At 41.9% G+C, this 16,790-nt stretch overlaps 1 protein-coding gene across 1 annotated transcript in view; it reads right to left on the minus strand.

Moving 5' to 3' along the window:
* The window catches only part of Fbn2 (fibrillin 2), a 187,646-nt gene that overhangs the window by 18,953 nt on the left and 151,903 nt on the right, over positions 1-16,790 (minus strand). The window contains exons 47-55 of the mRNA XM_051200751.1: positions 16,175-16,303; positions 15,620-15,739; positions 13,013-13,138; positions 12,217-12,369; positions 11,306-11,371; positions 10,889-11,014; positions 10,122-10,241; positions 8,809-8,931; positions 8,213-8,344 (exon numbers count right to left, since the gene is read on the minus strand). Coding sequence (XP_051056708.1) covers positions 8,213-8,344; positions 8,809-8,931; positions 10,122-10,241; positions 10,889-11,014; positions 11,306-11,371; positions 12,217-12,369; positions 13,013-13,138; positions 15,620-15,739; positions 16,175-16,303 — 1,095 coding nt within the window. The remainder of the gene's footprint in view (positions 1-8,212; positions 8,345-8,808; positions 8,932-10,121; positions 10,242-10,888; positions 11,015-11,305; positions 11,372-12,216; positions 12,370-13,012; positions 13,139-15,619; positions 15,740-16,174; positions 16,304-16,790) is intronic.

A 16,790-nucleotide genomic window follows, 5' to 3' on the forward strand; every position in this document is an offset into this window, starting at 1 on the left:
AACTTAAAAAGAATTGTAAAAATGCGTTCATCTTTCATCTAGCAACTGAAACCATTTAGACTTGTGATTTCATTCTTACCTGCCATTTCATATGTTTCAAATTATTTCATATTTACTATGCTGTTACCCCATTTCTCTTAACATCTATCAAATCAATCTAATTTTTTACGCTTCCCTTGCATCTCCAACCCAGGTTTGGAAATTACTACGTTCTTTCCACCCTTCTAGCAGCAGCCTTTAAGTGATTTCAGAATAGTCCTTAAATGAATTTTCTACCAGAATCAGGCAGAACTTTTTATCTTTATCCTGTGCATTCTAGGAAAGCATTCTTCCACTGGGCTCTTGTCTCGAGGACCCTTTATATTCTGAGACAAAGTCTTCCTAAATTGCCCAGACTGGCTTAACCTGACTCTGTAGTCTAGGATGGATTTGAACTTGCCACCCTCTTGCCTCAGCCTCCTCAGGTTCTATGCCAATAGCGGGATCTGTACCTTGTATTCTGATGTGATTACTGTGTACACATATGTAATGTCTGACTCTTGGATTAGATTATGAAGTTTGTTAACTAGCTCAGAGAGGGCAGGAGAGTATAAAATAAATTCCAAAACACTTTTGACAATGGCTTATTTTAATGTTCCTACACTCCACTGAGTTTAAAATTTTAGTTCAAGTTATTTCCCTTTGAACATTTTGAAAATAGTGGGCTATTTTCTATTGTCCTACATTTTTGTTCATTTGAAGGGGATCTAGGTTTTTTGTTTGTTTGTTTGTTGTTGTTTTTTCCTGGAAGCACTGAGTATTTCATTTTATTTAGAGTGTTCCAAAATTCACAATGATGTGACTTTATCTATATATTCAATTTTATGGGAAAATACAAACCTTACTACGGAAATTTAAAAGTACTCACTAAAATGATGAGCTAAATTATGAATGTTGAGTTTTCTAGTTTGTTGTTTCTAAAATCTGAGGCCTCAGGTCTGCCATCCTAGATCTGTAGATCTGTACATTCTCTGTCTCTCTCTCTTTCCTTCCATATGCACACACACACACACACACACACACGCGTCATACATACACACATGAAGGTTTTTATGAGAGGGTTTCTCTGTGTAGCCTTGGCTATCCTAGAACTTGCTCTTTAGACCAGGCTGGTTTCAAACTCAGATATCTGCCTGCTTCTGCCTGCCCTGCCCCCCCCCCCCAGTGCTGGGATTAAAGGTGTGTGCTACCACCACCCAGATCAATATATTTTTTATTGATTTATAACTTAACAGTAGGGATTAATTTCTCCATTATTGTGTTTGCTGGATATACTGTCTAACCTACGCTATGATACTTGAATGACAAGTTGATGTGCCTCAAGTTCTATCATTGCTGGTTCAGTTTATTGCCACTGGCAAAGACAATTAAAACAAAGGGTGTGGGGAAGCTGAGTTCCCCACCACTGCTAAAATCTGTGACTTTCATAGGGTGTGTCTCAGTGTGGCACTTCATCACCCAGGACATCTTCATTCCCAGCATCCACCATCTTTATCTTTCTTTGGACAATTTCTGCACAGAAGGACCATTTCCACACCCACGATCTTCCCTGTGCCCACCGTCTCTCTTCCTACTCTGTGTCTCAGCCACAGAAAGTACCACCAAGAGGAGAATGATGCCCTAGACAGTTCTCAATTCATTCATGAGTCCGGGCACCATGGAATTTGGACTTCTGTGGACCATCCCACTGCAGTCCTTAGTGTGTCTATGCAGCCAACGTACTGAGAAGTAGATGCAACTGTCCTTCTGGGGACTGGCCTCACTTTCAGCCTTTTTTTCCCTTTCTACAAGATGAAGCCTTTTTATTGCCTTCCAAGATCTCACAGTTCTACTTTAAAACTTCTACTTTAAAAACCAAAATCAGAGCAAAGCACTTCTCAGTCACACATGATGACAACACACTCTAGTAACTGTCACATCTCCTCATTCTCTATTAAGTGCAAAACTTGGAAAGAAGGCTCTATAATTAACTGTCCACCCACTTCCTCACCTCTGCTTCTTTGCTTTACTCACCTGCTCTGTCTCTCTTGAGTGAAGGTTCCTGAAAGGCCACTAAATGTAACTGTCACGTCGCTGCCTACATTTGACTCTTCCACTCTGAGACACCTTGCAAAACAGACTCACTGACTAACCTACTCAATGGTGGGTTCTCCACATTCTCAAGACAGCACAGCATCCTACGAGGTCTCCTTTTTTTGCTGGCTACTCTGTTTCCACTTCCCATGGGTTTTCTGCTGCCCTAGACAATGGAGTTCCCAGAGCTCAGTTGCTGCCCCTTCTCATCTCTAAGATCCCCCTCCTGGTGTCCATGTCCATTCCATGATCATTTAAACAATGTTTATGCCAACAGTTTATTCCTCTGCCTCATGAATGTTTATATGTGTAATAATGCCACATGCATGGAATCTCATTTCCATAGAGGCTTACAGTAACATCATCCAATCAACTTATTCAAGTAAAAATCCTTCTCGTCTTTTATAATTCTTTTCCTTTATCTACCCTGCCACGAATCCATCAATAATTCCAGATGTTGATTAGTTTACTTTTTATTCTAAATCTGTCCACACAACCATGGCCCCATCCTGGATGATTTATTTTTAAATAGCTACCTAGATGATATCACTACGTCTGCTTCTCCCCTCCCTAAAATGCACTTCTTACAAGGCAGCCAGAGTTCTCTAAAAATGTCAATTAGAGGGTAACAATGCTAGCAGTTAATTGAAATTTTACCATCTGCTCAGCTCTGTCCTAAATCAGCCATGACAACAGCCCCATGAGGTAAGTGTCCTCATGATTACAATTTGTTTTAGCACAAGGAATCTGAGACACAGTTAATCCAACTTACCCTAGGCCAGCCAAAGACTTGTAACTAGGTTCTTCACGTTCATGGCATATCCCCGGCCTTACAAATAAAGTACTTTGCCTTCAGGCTTTTGCCACAAAGCCAGACTCTCCACTGTGACTGCAATGTTTTGGCCTCCCTTTGTGCCTCACTCTGGCACAGACTCCAGCAATGATGGCCATCCTTACTGCCACAGGATCTACATTGTTACCGACATTTCTTGAGTTTCCATTCCATGTCACAGCTCCCAGGTCACTCCATTAAACACTCAAGTGCTCTCTACAGTGTCCCCTGCCCAATCGCAAAACCTTATTTTCCTTAAAGGGCTTAATTGCCACTGCATGACATTACCATGCTCTTCTGTTGCTTTATTTGTGCAAGCCTTTTTCCCAAGCCAGGGAGGAAGTGGGGGATTTGTCCTCAGACAAAACCAGTTTACTCTACGCTGCCAGCGTCACAGACATGGTGAATGTTTCATAAATATAATTAAACTAATGGATGATTCTTGTGTAAAGGGTTTTAATGAGACAGTGAGCTCTTTTTGATGGAGATGCCAATCTTTTTCTTAATAATTTTTCCAAAATGCTCAAATATATACCCTGATAATTTTTATTTGCTTAGTTTTCTTTCTATTTCTTCCTCCCCACCTCCCCCTCTCCCCCGACAGGATTTCTCTGTGTAATAGCTTTGGCTGTCCTAGAACTTGCTCTGTAGACCAGGCTGGCTTTGAACTCAGAGGCTTCTGCCTCTGGAGTGCTGGGATTAAAGGCATGCACTGTTATGCTTGGCTAGCTTTCCTTTTTAAAAGGGATTTTATTTATAAATAAACTGTAGATACCTGTCTTCAACTTGATCATTTTATTGATCCATTCTATATCCACATTTCTAATTGAGTTTTCTGCCATTTATATTTTGTGAATGCACTCACCCACCTACACATACAATTTTGTCTTTGCACATGTGGATGTGCATGTGTGTGGGTGTGCATGTGTGTGTGCGTGTTGTATGTATGTGCATGTCTGTGCACCGCTGGTGCACACACAGAGATGGAGGTTACCTTGGGTACCTTCCTCTTTTGCGCTCTTTAGTTTTTGAGACAGGGTCTCCCACTGAACCTGGGTTTCACTGTCTTGGCTCATCTGGCTAGTCAGCAAGTTCCAAGACGCCCCCTTCCACCTCTCCAGTGCTGGGGTTGCAGGTGCCCACTGCTGAGCCCAGTTTTCATGTGGGTTGGGCGAGGTCCTTATGTTTGCACAGTAAGCTTCATCTTTATCCGAAGAGCCATCTTCCCAACCCTGCATTCTACTTTGTTACTTCCAAAGTGGTTTCTAACTCCTGTGACAGGTGTGTTTCTTTTCTGAGCTTTGCTAGATTATCACTGTATTGTCTCTTCTTTCATATTTCAATGCCTTTTAAACCATTTGGGTTTTAATGTGACAGTCGTTCTCACGGATTACTGAAGAGATTTTCCTAAATCATTTTCTCTTTTCTGTTCTGTTCTTGAGTTTATTTCTTATCGTCCTCCCTGTCTCTTCCTCTGCTTGTATGCATGACTTGCATATTTGTGTAAATTGGTCAGCCTTGAATAGTTTTCTGCAGTTTAACTTTATTTATTTATGTCTTGGAAAAGTAGCCTCACAGGTCATTAGGGGAAAGCAGGCACAGTCTATGGTTTCAATTCACATATTTCTTTATGAACATCTTCAGGGAATCTGTCATGCTTTCTGTCCTTGGGGTGATCGTTGCAATGCGAGTCACAAAGTGCAGAAAGTCTTAGACTCCTTAGTGACTGCTTTGTCCCTCTACCTTTGGCTGAGCCTCTAGAAATCTCCACATCTAGACCAGGCTGTGGATAATTAAACAGCATGGTGCCAGTCTGTCTCTCACAGACTGCAGGGTAGATCGGGGCTTCCACAAAAATACTCCCATGTCTCTCATCTGCCTTGCCCCTGATCTTCTAATCAAACTTTTGAAAACTGAGATAGTTGTTTAAGGTCTGAAAGAGAACATGTCACCAAACACCTGTGCTGTATCTGAAACTTTATACTGTTTACAGACACCCTTCCAAGTCTGTTGTGACGGGGCCTTTGTTGAAGTTGAGACAGCCCAGTACTCGTTTCTAAAATTTTCAAGGTTGAAAAGGACATATCTTTATTCCATCATCTTTAAAATAAACTGCCTTCTCCTAAATCACAACAATCACAGATGCTCATGCATCCATTTTCAGTCAAATTTAATGATCTCGGTATATTTTTTCTATTTATTAGATTTTGGTATTTGTGATTTGTTCAAGAAGTAATTGTTTGATTATAATGTATTGCAGGATCAAGTCTCCACCTCTGGTTAATTTAACAGTTTTCTTTCTGGGGGGTTTTCTATGTCCTATACAACATCCTTAGCTTGCCATGTTTTATATTCTTATGACAATTGACTTTTCTTGGACTCCAGGGTCTTTTGTGTACATTTTTTCATCTTTCAAATGTCTTTATTTTCCATCCTGAACTTTACAAATATTTTCTAAAATGATATTTTTTAATTTGTGTGGGATTTCTAATTGTGAAATCATACTACCTGCATCACATGGACTTTTCCACAGTGTTTTTCTGGCAGTCCAAAAAGACTTTACATATGGTTATATGGTTCCACTACAAGCTATAATGAAAAGCTTGAGGACCTACTTTTTTTTTTTTTTTTTTTTTTTTTTTTTTTTTTGAGACAGGGTTTCTCTATATTGTTTTGGAATCTGCCCTGGAACTGGCCTCGAACTCACAGAGATCCACCTGCCTCTACCTCCCAAGTGCTGGGAGTAAAGGTGTGGGCCACCAACACCAGGCTGAGGATCTACTTCTTACTTGATAGCCCAGGCCAGCTTTGAACATGTGGTCCCAAGTGCTGGTGTCACAAGCTTTTGCCACTAAGCCAGGCCTCAGGGGCTTACATCTTATATTGTGTGTCTTAACAATAAAAAGTACAGACACAAAATTATGCCTATCAGCAAGATCATAAAACATTAGGGCTAAAGAATATGCTTTCTTTCCCACGCCTCCACCATTATAAACTATAAAGAAAATGAGGGAGTAAGAATTAAACCCTTTTTGGAGTTATCCAGCTCATTTGCAACAGTTCTAATGAGACGCTTCACCCTGACGTTTACCCCGTCCCCCAGGAAACAGACAGATGAATGTGCTGGCCTTATAACAAGAGTCTGCTAGTTATAAACAATGGAAAATTTCCATGTAAATAAATAAAGCAGGACTTATTTCTGAGTGCTTTAGCCAGATAAAATTAGACTAAGGACTTACGCTCCGATTTAAAACAAAGGAAAAACTGTCTCATGTGAGGTGATCAGTCTGGTTACCGGTTACTTCCTCCTTCCCACACATTAGAATTTTGTCCTGTGCTAGATTGTGGAACATTGTGTTTGACTTAGGAGCCTGGGTTAATCCCCTGAATTGACAAGTCTTGGATGACTAGTGATTCTAAAACTACCATGGTGTAACTAAACTCATAATATAACAAAACGAACAAACAAAAACCCTAACTTCCATTAAATAGTTTGTTACATTACAAGACACTGGGCGTCCCCTGAAGGCTGAGATGCTAAAGGTCAGACACCTTGTGGTACTAGTGGGAGGTGGGGAGACCTTAAGGAGGTAGGGCATCACAAGGTCCCAGGGTCACTGCAGCCTTGTCCCCTGCTTCATTTCTTTGGTCTTTTGTGGTCTGAATAGTACTTTTCCTCTTGTGACATGATGCCTGGACATTAAGTCCAGAGCACGGGGCCATGTGTCATGGACCAGAACAACCTGTTCTCTCTAGACATTATCTTAAATACTCTGTTGTAATGATAGAAAGAGGACTAATATATAAAACTCCATGCATAATTTAGCAGGGTGCTGCATTTTAAAGATTTATGTTGTACATTCGATTTAGGGATTCACTCTTGCCAAAAGGTCAAAATTTTCAGATAACAATCAAGTCACTATAGATAAGTTACCATCAATCTAAATATAGATTTGGTGGTTAATTCTTGCTGTGAATTGCAATTTCTCTTTTTAAAAGTTACCCTATGTATTCACTTGCTTGTATTACCTCCAGAAAGCATATTACTTTTGATTTACTATAAAAATACATGTTATTTTATATTTCTTCACTGTGAATGTTTATGGTTATTTCTGTATTACCATACACACACATTTACCATACTCATTTTAACAACTATGTACTTACTAGCATGAATATACCACACTCTATTAATCTGTGCATCCATATGCATATTTTCGTGGTTTCATTCATTCATTCATTCATTTTTTTTTGTTAGTACAAACAACACAGTGCTATATGTCCTGTATTTCTTTCCCTGTGGTAGCTTCATTTTTTTTTCAAATGAACTTTACTGAGGTATAATTTGCAAGCCATGAAATTTGTAAGTGTGCAATTCAATGGTTTTTGGTCAATTATGGGCTCGCATAACTGCCACCACAATGTAGTCTTCTAACATTTCCATGCCCTAAAGGCATCTCTGCTGTCCATTTTCAGCCCCTCTCTTTTCTAACTTTGAGCAGCAGGCAACTGTGAGTAGATTCATTTTTAAGAAATCTTATTCTTTATTTTGGTATTTTTTTCACAGAAACAGGGAATTACTAATAATTTGATTCCCTAAAAATACCTCAGTTGCCCTAGGCAGTGGAGGCCGGTTAGGGAGAAACAGGTTCTCAGTTAACACAGTCCCTGTTCTTAAGGAGGAGAAAGCTCACGCAGTGGGCTGCAGTGGCTCAGGTGGCAGACAGCACTTTAGGAAAGAAGGACACAGATAACTACTGTGGCTGTTGCGACATGCTTGCAGGAGGCAAGACTGGCACTCGTCAAGTCACAGCTCTATGTCCCACCCCCATAAACAGGAATGTGCAGAGACTCAGACACGTGGAGTATGGGGAAGAGGTGATCATGCTGCTGGACTGCCTCTTAACTGCTCCCCTCACTCATGGGTGGATGCAAAGGTAAGACCATTAACCTCAAAGCATTCATTTTGTTACGTGAGCAGAGAGAGGGTTATTTGTGAGCCTCCTGCATCTGAAACATCAAATGTTGAGGTGTAGAAAAACGTCAGATGCAGGAGGCTCACAAATAACAAATGGCCATAGATTCTAGCTGTGCCAATCACCACTGCATGATCCAGAGCCCTGTGTGCTCTCCTGGACCCCAAGATGAACACTGGCCTTGGCACAGCCCACAAAATGGCTGGCTCACATTTACCTCGCCTGGGAAGCAGTGTGAGATCTGGCTTGGAGGAAGAGTGCTGTTCCAGCAGAGATGGTTCTCGGGACTTACCTACACAGCCCTCTCCATCGGGCCTGCGGGTCATGCCAGGGGGGCAGATGCACATGAAGGTGCCAATCAGATTCTTACACATCATGCCTCGAGATTCACAGTCATGTAGCCCTTCGGCACATTCATCCAGATCTAGAAGACAGTTGTTAAAATACGTACCGAAAGGAAAAAAGAGAGAAGTAAAAATGGTACATTGTGTTTATCGGGCTATACATTAGTAATTTTCTGTCATTGTTTTCTGGTCTTCTGACCCTTGTCACACTGTCATTTGGTGTGACAGACAGAGGAGCAAGTAGCCCGGTCTGCTGAGCGGAGCTAGCTCTGGTGCAGAGGGTGCCATTGTAAGGACTGGTCCTTACAATGAGTTGAGGGAAGGGCAGGTGACCTTTGCTTTAGCAAGAGTACGAGAACATGATGACAACGGGATGCTCCAGCCACCCCATCATAGACTTTTAAGCGTCTAGGTGGGGGAAATATACAGCAAGGCTAACCCATTTCTTCCTGTAAGGCTCTGGAAGAAAACTTCTCAGAAGAAGACAGTGATCTAAGCATGACACATGCCAACGGGGCAAGCCACGCTGCAGATCTACCCTTACCTTTACACATCTTCTGGTCTTCCCTGAGGGCATAGCCAACTGGGCATGTGCATTCATAAGATCCGAAAGTGTTCATGCAGCGGAAGGCGCACAGCAGTGGGTTCTGGGCACACTCGTTGATATCTGATCAAAGAAATGGGCATGCGCTCGCTCAGCTCAGTGTGTCAGTCTTCATTATATTCTCTCCCCTTAATCATCTCCCCTTAAAGAAACATTCATGTGGGCTGGGCAGTGGTGCACATGCCTTTAATCCCAGCACTTGGAAGGCAGAGGCAGACAGATCTCTGTGAGTTCCAGGCCAGCATGGTCTATAAAGCTACACAGAGAAACCCTGTCTTGAAACAAACAAACAACAACCCACCCAACCAACCAAAGAGAAATACTAGTACTTGCAGATCATATAGGAAGCAACAAGGTAGTAAAACTTTCACTTCTGGCATGTAAAATATAGTAGCTTGCAAACTTATCCTCCAGCGAGTTAGCGACTATATGCTGGGAGAACCAATTGCAAAAGCTACCTGAAGTTTCAGTGAGGAGTAAAAACTCAGAGACAAGAGCCCACAGAAACTGACATTAATTACCATGTTGACTGACCCCCTCCCCTCTTCCCTTCTCCCAATCTACCCAGCATGTGACCTTTATTCTGGCAATGACAGCCTGAGAGCTAAATCTAAACTCCTTAATATCCAAGATCCGTCCAGGGGACAGAACCTTGAGGCCGCCATGGTGCTAAAAAAGGAACGGAATTCTGGAAAAGGGGCTCCCTGAAAAAGTGTTATACTCTCTTCCTTTTTGTGTACGGAGCTTAGGCTGTTGACTGTGCTACACATGGTTGGGACAGAACTCAAGGAGGCTGGCTTCTTGGTTCCAAGACTGGAACTGAAATCTGAGCCTTCATGGGCCCCACTGGGCTGCCTGCCATTCATTGTGCCTATGCAAGTTACCTCAGCTAAGACAAAAGCTTCCACATTCCTCAAAGGAATGTAACCAAGCCCAGGATGTATCACTCCCAATATCCAGAGTACAGATTGAAAATTAAGAGATATATTGAAAAGCCACAAAAATGTAGAAAATGTAACCAAATCTTAAAGAAAGGAAAAACTACAGGCGGCAGCTCGGAGCCACTCAGCTGCTGCTGTCAAGAGGCAAGTGACTAGGACAGGGACTGAGACTGCTTGATGAGGTAAAGGAAAATGTACTCTGGAAGAGCGTAGACAGCAGAGCAACACTGTGACTAAGGAGGGAAATAAGTTCCCCAAACATGTTCCATACACGGGAGCAAGACAACGTAATCTCAAGACAGCATGACTTGCCTTCGCAGTTCATCATGGGCCCTGGCTCGAAGCCCTCATGGCAGTTGCACTCGAAACTTCCAATCACGTTGGTGCATGTACCATTCCCACAGGGATTGCCGATAGAGCACTCGTCAGTGTCTGAAAAATGAGGGAAGGTGTGCAGAGTTTCACACATGCTTCAAGGTTCCAAACAAAGCACAGCGACCCCCCCACCCCAGGACCTTCCCCTTGGCCTTGGCCAGCCTTTATGTGTGCAGAGGACCTGAACGGTCACTGTGCAAGGCTCTGACTCTCAGAGGGTAGTGCTTCCTGCAATGGTCACAAATCCAAAGGCTGTATGTGGACATCTGTGTCAAGAAGATGTGTGCAAAGACATAAAATAAAATGGACACTTCTCCTAGTCGGGCTTTTGTCAATAAAAAACAAAAAACAGAACAGTTTTCTTTCTTTTCTTTCTGTCTTTCTTCCTTTCTTTCTTTCTTGTTTGTGTATTTTTAATGCTAGGGACCAAATCCAGGTCTTGTGCATGCAAGACAAATACAATCTGTCACAGGACTACATCCCAAGGCCTTAGAGTTTGCATGTTTGGTCAAACGTAGAGATACTGGGGAACTTTATCTTTATGTGAACCAAGCTGCATGGGAAAGACGTAGAAGTGAAGGTGCTGTTATCAGTTCATCTTGGTTTTCAAAGTCTTACTCTCACTAAGGTTACCAGACACCCTGCGGGCTAATCGGAGAATAAAACAGGGCATTCCAACTACATCAGCCAAAGCCGATACTCACCCACACAGCGGACCCCAGTGTAATCCAGGTTGTAGCCCATTGGACACTCACAACGGAAAGAGCCATCAGTGTTGATACACTGACCGTTTGAGCAAATGCCTGGGCTTTCAAGACACTCATTGACATCTGAAACATAAAACTGCCCATGAGCTTCCTCATAAGAAAAGATATGCCAAGACAATTACGTCTACTAAACACACATCAAACATGAATGGGACATAAGTATTTTTCTTTGTGTTAGAAAATCAGATACTTCATATATGATACATACATATGATAAATGGTTCACAGACTATTATGTTCATGCTTTAAATATAATATACTATAGGACAGACTAAAACTAAAACTAAAAATAACTGAAAAATCCATCTACCTGTATAGAATGTGGCAGTAGGTTAAAAACGTGTCAAAACTCACCTTCTCGTGTATCATGGAGACTAGGGACTGTCCCGTGGCCATATGGACACAGATCCTGGAATGCAACTACAGAGAAACAGGTTCTCTGTTACTGTAGCATTTCGTTTTAAGAACCAGTTAACATTGTACAAATCCATCTTTAACAAGAGTGTTTTCTTTCTTTCATGTTGTCCTGTCCCATCCCTGGGTCATGTTGTCCGCCCCCTTTTGAAACAGTCTAAAACTTGCTACCTAGACCAGGCCGGCCTTGCACTTACAGAAATGGGCTTGCTTTCTACCTCCTGACTGTACTGCCCGTGATTTATTTTAAAACCAACACTGAGAATACACAGAGAAGGCTCCCTGAGCTTCTGTCTATCTGTCTAACACTAGGAAGTTCAAAAATGTCCTTGTCCTTTACACACAGAAGGCACTCCTAACATAAGATACACCACAGGTTGAACTTGCTGGCAATTACTCTACAATGCACCAGGGTTGATGGGAAGCTGCAGGCGACTGTTCATTTCATGTCTCAGAACTTAATGTAATGTCCTGAGAACCACTGCCCATGATGTCATGATGTTACAGCAATACAGGCTTTTACTTATCTGTGTAAGTAAAAGCAGGAGTTAGGCCTATTCATTATTGCCAAGCTCCACTTCCACATCCCCAACTTGGGACTTGTGAAGTCATGTGGAGTTTAGTTTCCACCATCCTCTGGCACCTTCCGCCCCTGCCTCTGCAGGTCAGTCTTCAGAAAGTGAGTAATGCTAATGCTTTGGAAGGAAAAGTGAGTGGGCTATCTCAGTGTTCACACTGTATGTAAGTGCTGGCGCAGGTCTTGCTGAGTAGCAGCTTCCAGAACAACTCACTGATAGTTCTACATGAAGGCGTCATTTCCCCCTCCACACTGTGCCTGTTGTTCCTCTCACCTTCGTCATCTTTGGGGCACAGCTCGCACGGGTCCCCCCAGCCCTCGCCTGGCATCTTACTGCAACAGCATTTCGCTTTGGTGGTGTTGAAGGCTTTGGGTACAGAACACTTTCCATTTTCAAAGTTGGTGAAGCAGAAACTCTGGCGAGTATCTAATCAGGAAAGCAAACGGTACAGCTTCTCACTGCTCTTTGAACAGATGGAACAATGTGGATACAACTGGTTCTGAGGGAACATTTCTCACGGGCGGGACACTAGGTACATGCTAGATCAGTAGTTAAGAGACAGGCCTGGGCATTCCTCAAGGTTCACTTTCATTTGCTAGTTTAAATTGATCTGCATATAAAATGTTATTATATCTAAAATATTTTTACAGTGTGTTTAGGGATTTGTAAAACCAGCCTTAGCTGGGAAAATAATTCCCACAGTCTCCCTTACTTTTTTCTTTCACTGTCACATTAAAGTTGTCCAAATGCAATGAATTTAACTTTCAGTAAGTTAAACTATGCCTGAGGCAACTCACGTACTGATAAATACAACCCATGCCAGCAACGAAATGAAAATGGTAAACCAGGACAATTTTCCTTTTAGAATAAAATCTAAATATATGTACTAAAAATGTTAACAGGGTGTCCTAAAAGCTGTCCATTTGAGAAGTCTACATTGTAATTGCAGACAGTATATTACTGACAGACAAATATTTTAACATAATAAAGCCCCAGCCTGGTGGTTTACTGTCCACATTCAAACTGTCTGGAGGATAAGTCATGACAGAAAAGTCACAGCATTGCTTACCGAAGCATCTCCGTCCATTATCAGACAAGACAAAGCCAGGGGGACAGATACACTGGAAGCCCCCTGGCGTGTTGGTGCAGGAACCAAAAAGGCAAATGTTGGGGTCTTCATCACACTCATTTATATCTGCAGAATAGGAGAGTTGGTTAAGCGAATCAATGTCCTGTTTGATAGTTGAAAATATCTACTTGTCCGTACTTTAAAGCCATTAATTAACGGTTATTTAATAGTGGAGTTAGAGATGACACTGTGTACCCAGCCAATTTATTCTTTCAAAATAATTTATTGCCTTCAAAGCGAAAAATTATATCCAATTTCAGCCAGCTATATGCCAGAGCTTTCCCTGTCCACCTCTAAGTCCTGACACTCCATCACTAGGAATGAGACTTTACTGGCCTGACATGACCAACTTATCATGCCTCAAAGATTCAGGGTACTCAAACGGCTTTCACTCACGTGCCCCTTCCCAAATGCCTCATTTGGAAATCCAATAGGGCCTTTTAATGTCTAGACACAAGTAGTGTGTAGCTTGCCTATTCTGCTCCTCAGTACCTTCTACCCACCTTCAGTCGCCAGCCACACGATTACCATGAAAGAAAAGTTTGCCATGTAAATGAAAGTAAATGAAATGTAAACTGAATCACAGATACAGGTGCTTGCAATAAGGCAGGAGTCTTTAGGATGCTACCCTGTATAACATCTGCATTTCTATTTCCATATTGTTAACATGTGGCTGATGTGATCACTCCATACAACAATGGGCTGTGGACACAAGGGATAACTGTAACTGAATGTGAAAAGCAAAAACAATGGCTCAGTGGGCAGAAGCACCCATTGTGCAAGCATGAGGACCTAAGTTTGAATCCCCAGAACATATGTTAAAAGCTGGGTTTGGTTACCACTGGGAAGCAGAGGCAGAGGGTCAGCTCACTAGGGCTTGCTGCCTGCTAGCCTCACTCCAGGTTCAGTGAGAGACTGTCTCAAGGGAATAAGGAGAATAACATCTGTGCATACATACATATACACATATACCATACACACCACACAATACACAGATGTATCATACATATATATAACATATACATACTTCCTACCATACACACACACACATATCAAACACATACAACATATATATACCACATACATATATGCCCTTCACCCCCCACTCTCTCTCATATACACACATAAATCACATACACATACACACATATACATCATCTCTCAACACACCATATCACACCTCCATATATCATACAATATGTCACATACATACCACATGTACATTACACACATATTTCCTACATGCATTACCCCTTCCACATACCCCTTCCACACACATACACACACACCATAAACACATATATACTATGTAGCCAATACTGATGCTTTTAAAGAAAGGGATGGTTGGACTATGGAATTTCTTTGCTGCTTTGTTGTGAATTCATACCTATGTACACATATACAAGTAAAAAAAATCCTTTCTCATATTCCCAATACAAAATTCAAAAAATGGCAGAAAATCTTAAACTTTCAATAAACTTTCTACCAAGACGATTCAACTATATTTTTATTTTGGCTAGTAAAATAAGATCCAATCTTATAACAAACAATACATACCAACTCAAATGACTGGAGACACATATTATCTAACCATGTGGTCTGAAATGAAATTTAGTTCTATGAAGTCAACAGCCCTTTTGGCTCTGTACCTGTCTTGATTATGAATATCAGAGGGATTTATCTTTCTTGCTGAGGGTGAGAGAAAGAAAACCTCAAAGACAAAACATATCCTTAGCAGTCTTTTTGTGCTAGCAAAGCCTCACTTAGATGCTACTGCTTCTGAATGTCAATCATGCTGTAAAAAATTCACAAAAAGTAAAACGAAGCAAGCTATACAAAGGTCTCCTCCATCATGTCTACCAGGCATTCTGAGGCTGTGCTGGAAGTTTCAGCAGGAGACATCTGCTATGATAAAGCCATTCATATTTTCTATTTTTATGTGAGTAAAGCCTTCCTAAGAGGGGAAACGTCAAGAGAACCACCAAGGTTTTTGGTTCATAGTCTTAGAAGTCTGGACATCTTTATTAACTATTTTAAAATTGTGTGTAAATGATTACATTGTAGAATTTTGTTGTTGTTGTTGTTGTTTGGAGACAGGGTTTCCCTGTGTAGCTTTAGAATCTGCCCTGGCATTTGCGATGTAGATCGACTTGGCCTTGAACTCACAGAGATCTGCCTGCCTCTGCTTCCTGAGTGCTGGGATAGAAAGCATGCACCACCACTACCTAGGCATGGTAGACATTTTAAAAACTTAATGGGTAGTCTCTATTGCCATATAGGACACAGATACTAAGTTTAATGACAAATCCCTTGACTAGCATTAAGATTTCTGATGGTGAAAACAAGCCCCCGCCCCTAAGCTTTCATTGCCAAGACTCTACAAAGCAACTGTTTCTGACATTCAGTAAGATAGATGCAGGCAGTGATATGATATGTTTAACTCCTGAGGTCAGCATGCATACGGTGGCTGGGTTCGATCCCACTTGGCCTTTACCAACCCTTGTTCTCCCGTACACCCTGTGACTTCAGAATGAACTCGGGCCTCACCAATGCAGTTCTCGCTTTTCACTTCGTATCCGGGGGGACAGATGCACCTAAATGATCCCTCCAAATTCTGGCAGGTCCCCGGAGAACAAGAGCCAGGAAGTGCGACACACTCATTAGTATCTTTAGAGAGAAAGGAGACAAGAAATTGTGACCCAGACAGGAGACAGTCATCACAGACTTATCTGTTTGCTGGAATGACAGTAACACAGATTTCTCCTGGATCCTTTGGTCTGTTGGGTCATGATGGGCAAAGATTCCCTGTACTCCTCGGATACCGTGGATGTTTCTCATGAGGAAGACTGCCAATTCTTGTGATTTGTTTCTTTATGTACCTTCACTGAGACATAGCCTCAAGCACTGTCCCCAATAAAACCCCCCTGTGATACATTCCTGACTGGTGGTTAATACCTTAGGCTGAAATGTTTGTGACACAGGTTGTTGCAGTCTTGTGATTTGGTGATGAGATGTGGGTAAGCTAAATGAGCCCGAGGGAGGGGTTCGCAGTGTCTCACAGAGCAGAATGCCATCAATGTGACTGACTGCTGAGTTTCTTACCGATACAGTTTTTGCCATCTGGCGTAAGTTCGTAACCCTCATTGCACAGACACTTGAAGGAGCCAATTTCGTTGAAGCACCGGCCATTTCTGCACACTTGGCCGAAAAATGAGCTGCATTCATCTATATCTGTAAGCAGAGAGAAGTCAGTGTCTCAGGGATCATCTGCACCATACTGTTTCACTAGCTGAAACTTGAAAACACGTTGGTTGGCACCCATTTACAAAAGCTCTACATTGTACTTGAGTAACAGGAAAGAAAATGGCATGTGTTCTGAGGAATAAATCACTAAAAGGTCACACAGGGCCTCCTCGTTTTTTCAAGGACTTGAGCTGTAACTTAGGAAATTTATAAACAGGTAAAGCTTGACAGGTTAAGGTAAATCTTTCTATTTTTTCCCCCCAATGGAAAAGTATTTCTTTTGACAGAGGGGAGTGGACTATGGGATGAACAGTGACTTAATGATTTTCAGATCACTACCTGGACACAGGATCCTAATCCAAGGACAAAGAGCGAGCATGCCAACACGGAAATCAGTTATGTTAGAAAGTGTAGGCCCGCTGACAAAAACGCAGTTTGCAAAGAAGGCAGCAGCAAGTGCTGGGTTTTCAGGCCA

This window comes from Phodopus roborovskii, unplaced genomic scaffold (assembly GCF_943737965.1).
Source record: "Phodopus roborovskii unplaced genomic scaffold, PHOROB, whole genome shotgun sequence".
NCBI lineage: Eukaryota > Metazoa > Chordata > Mammalia > Rodentia > Cricetidae > Phodopus > Phodopus roborovskii.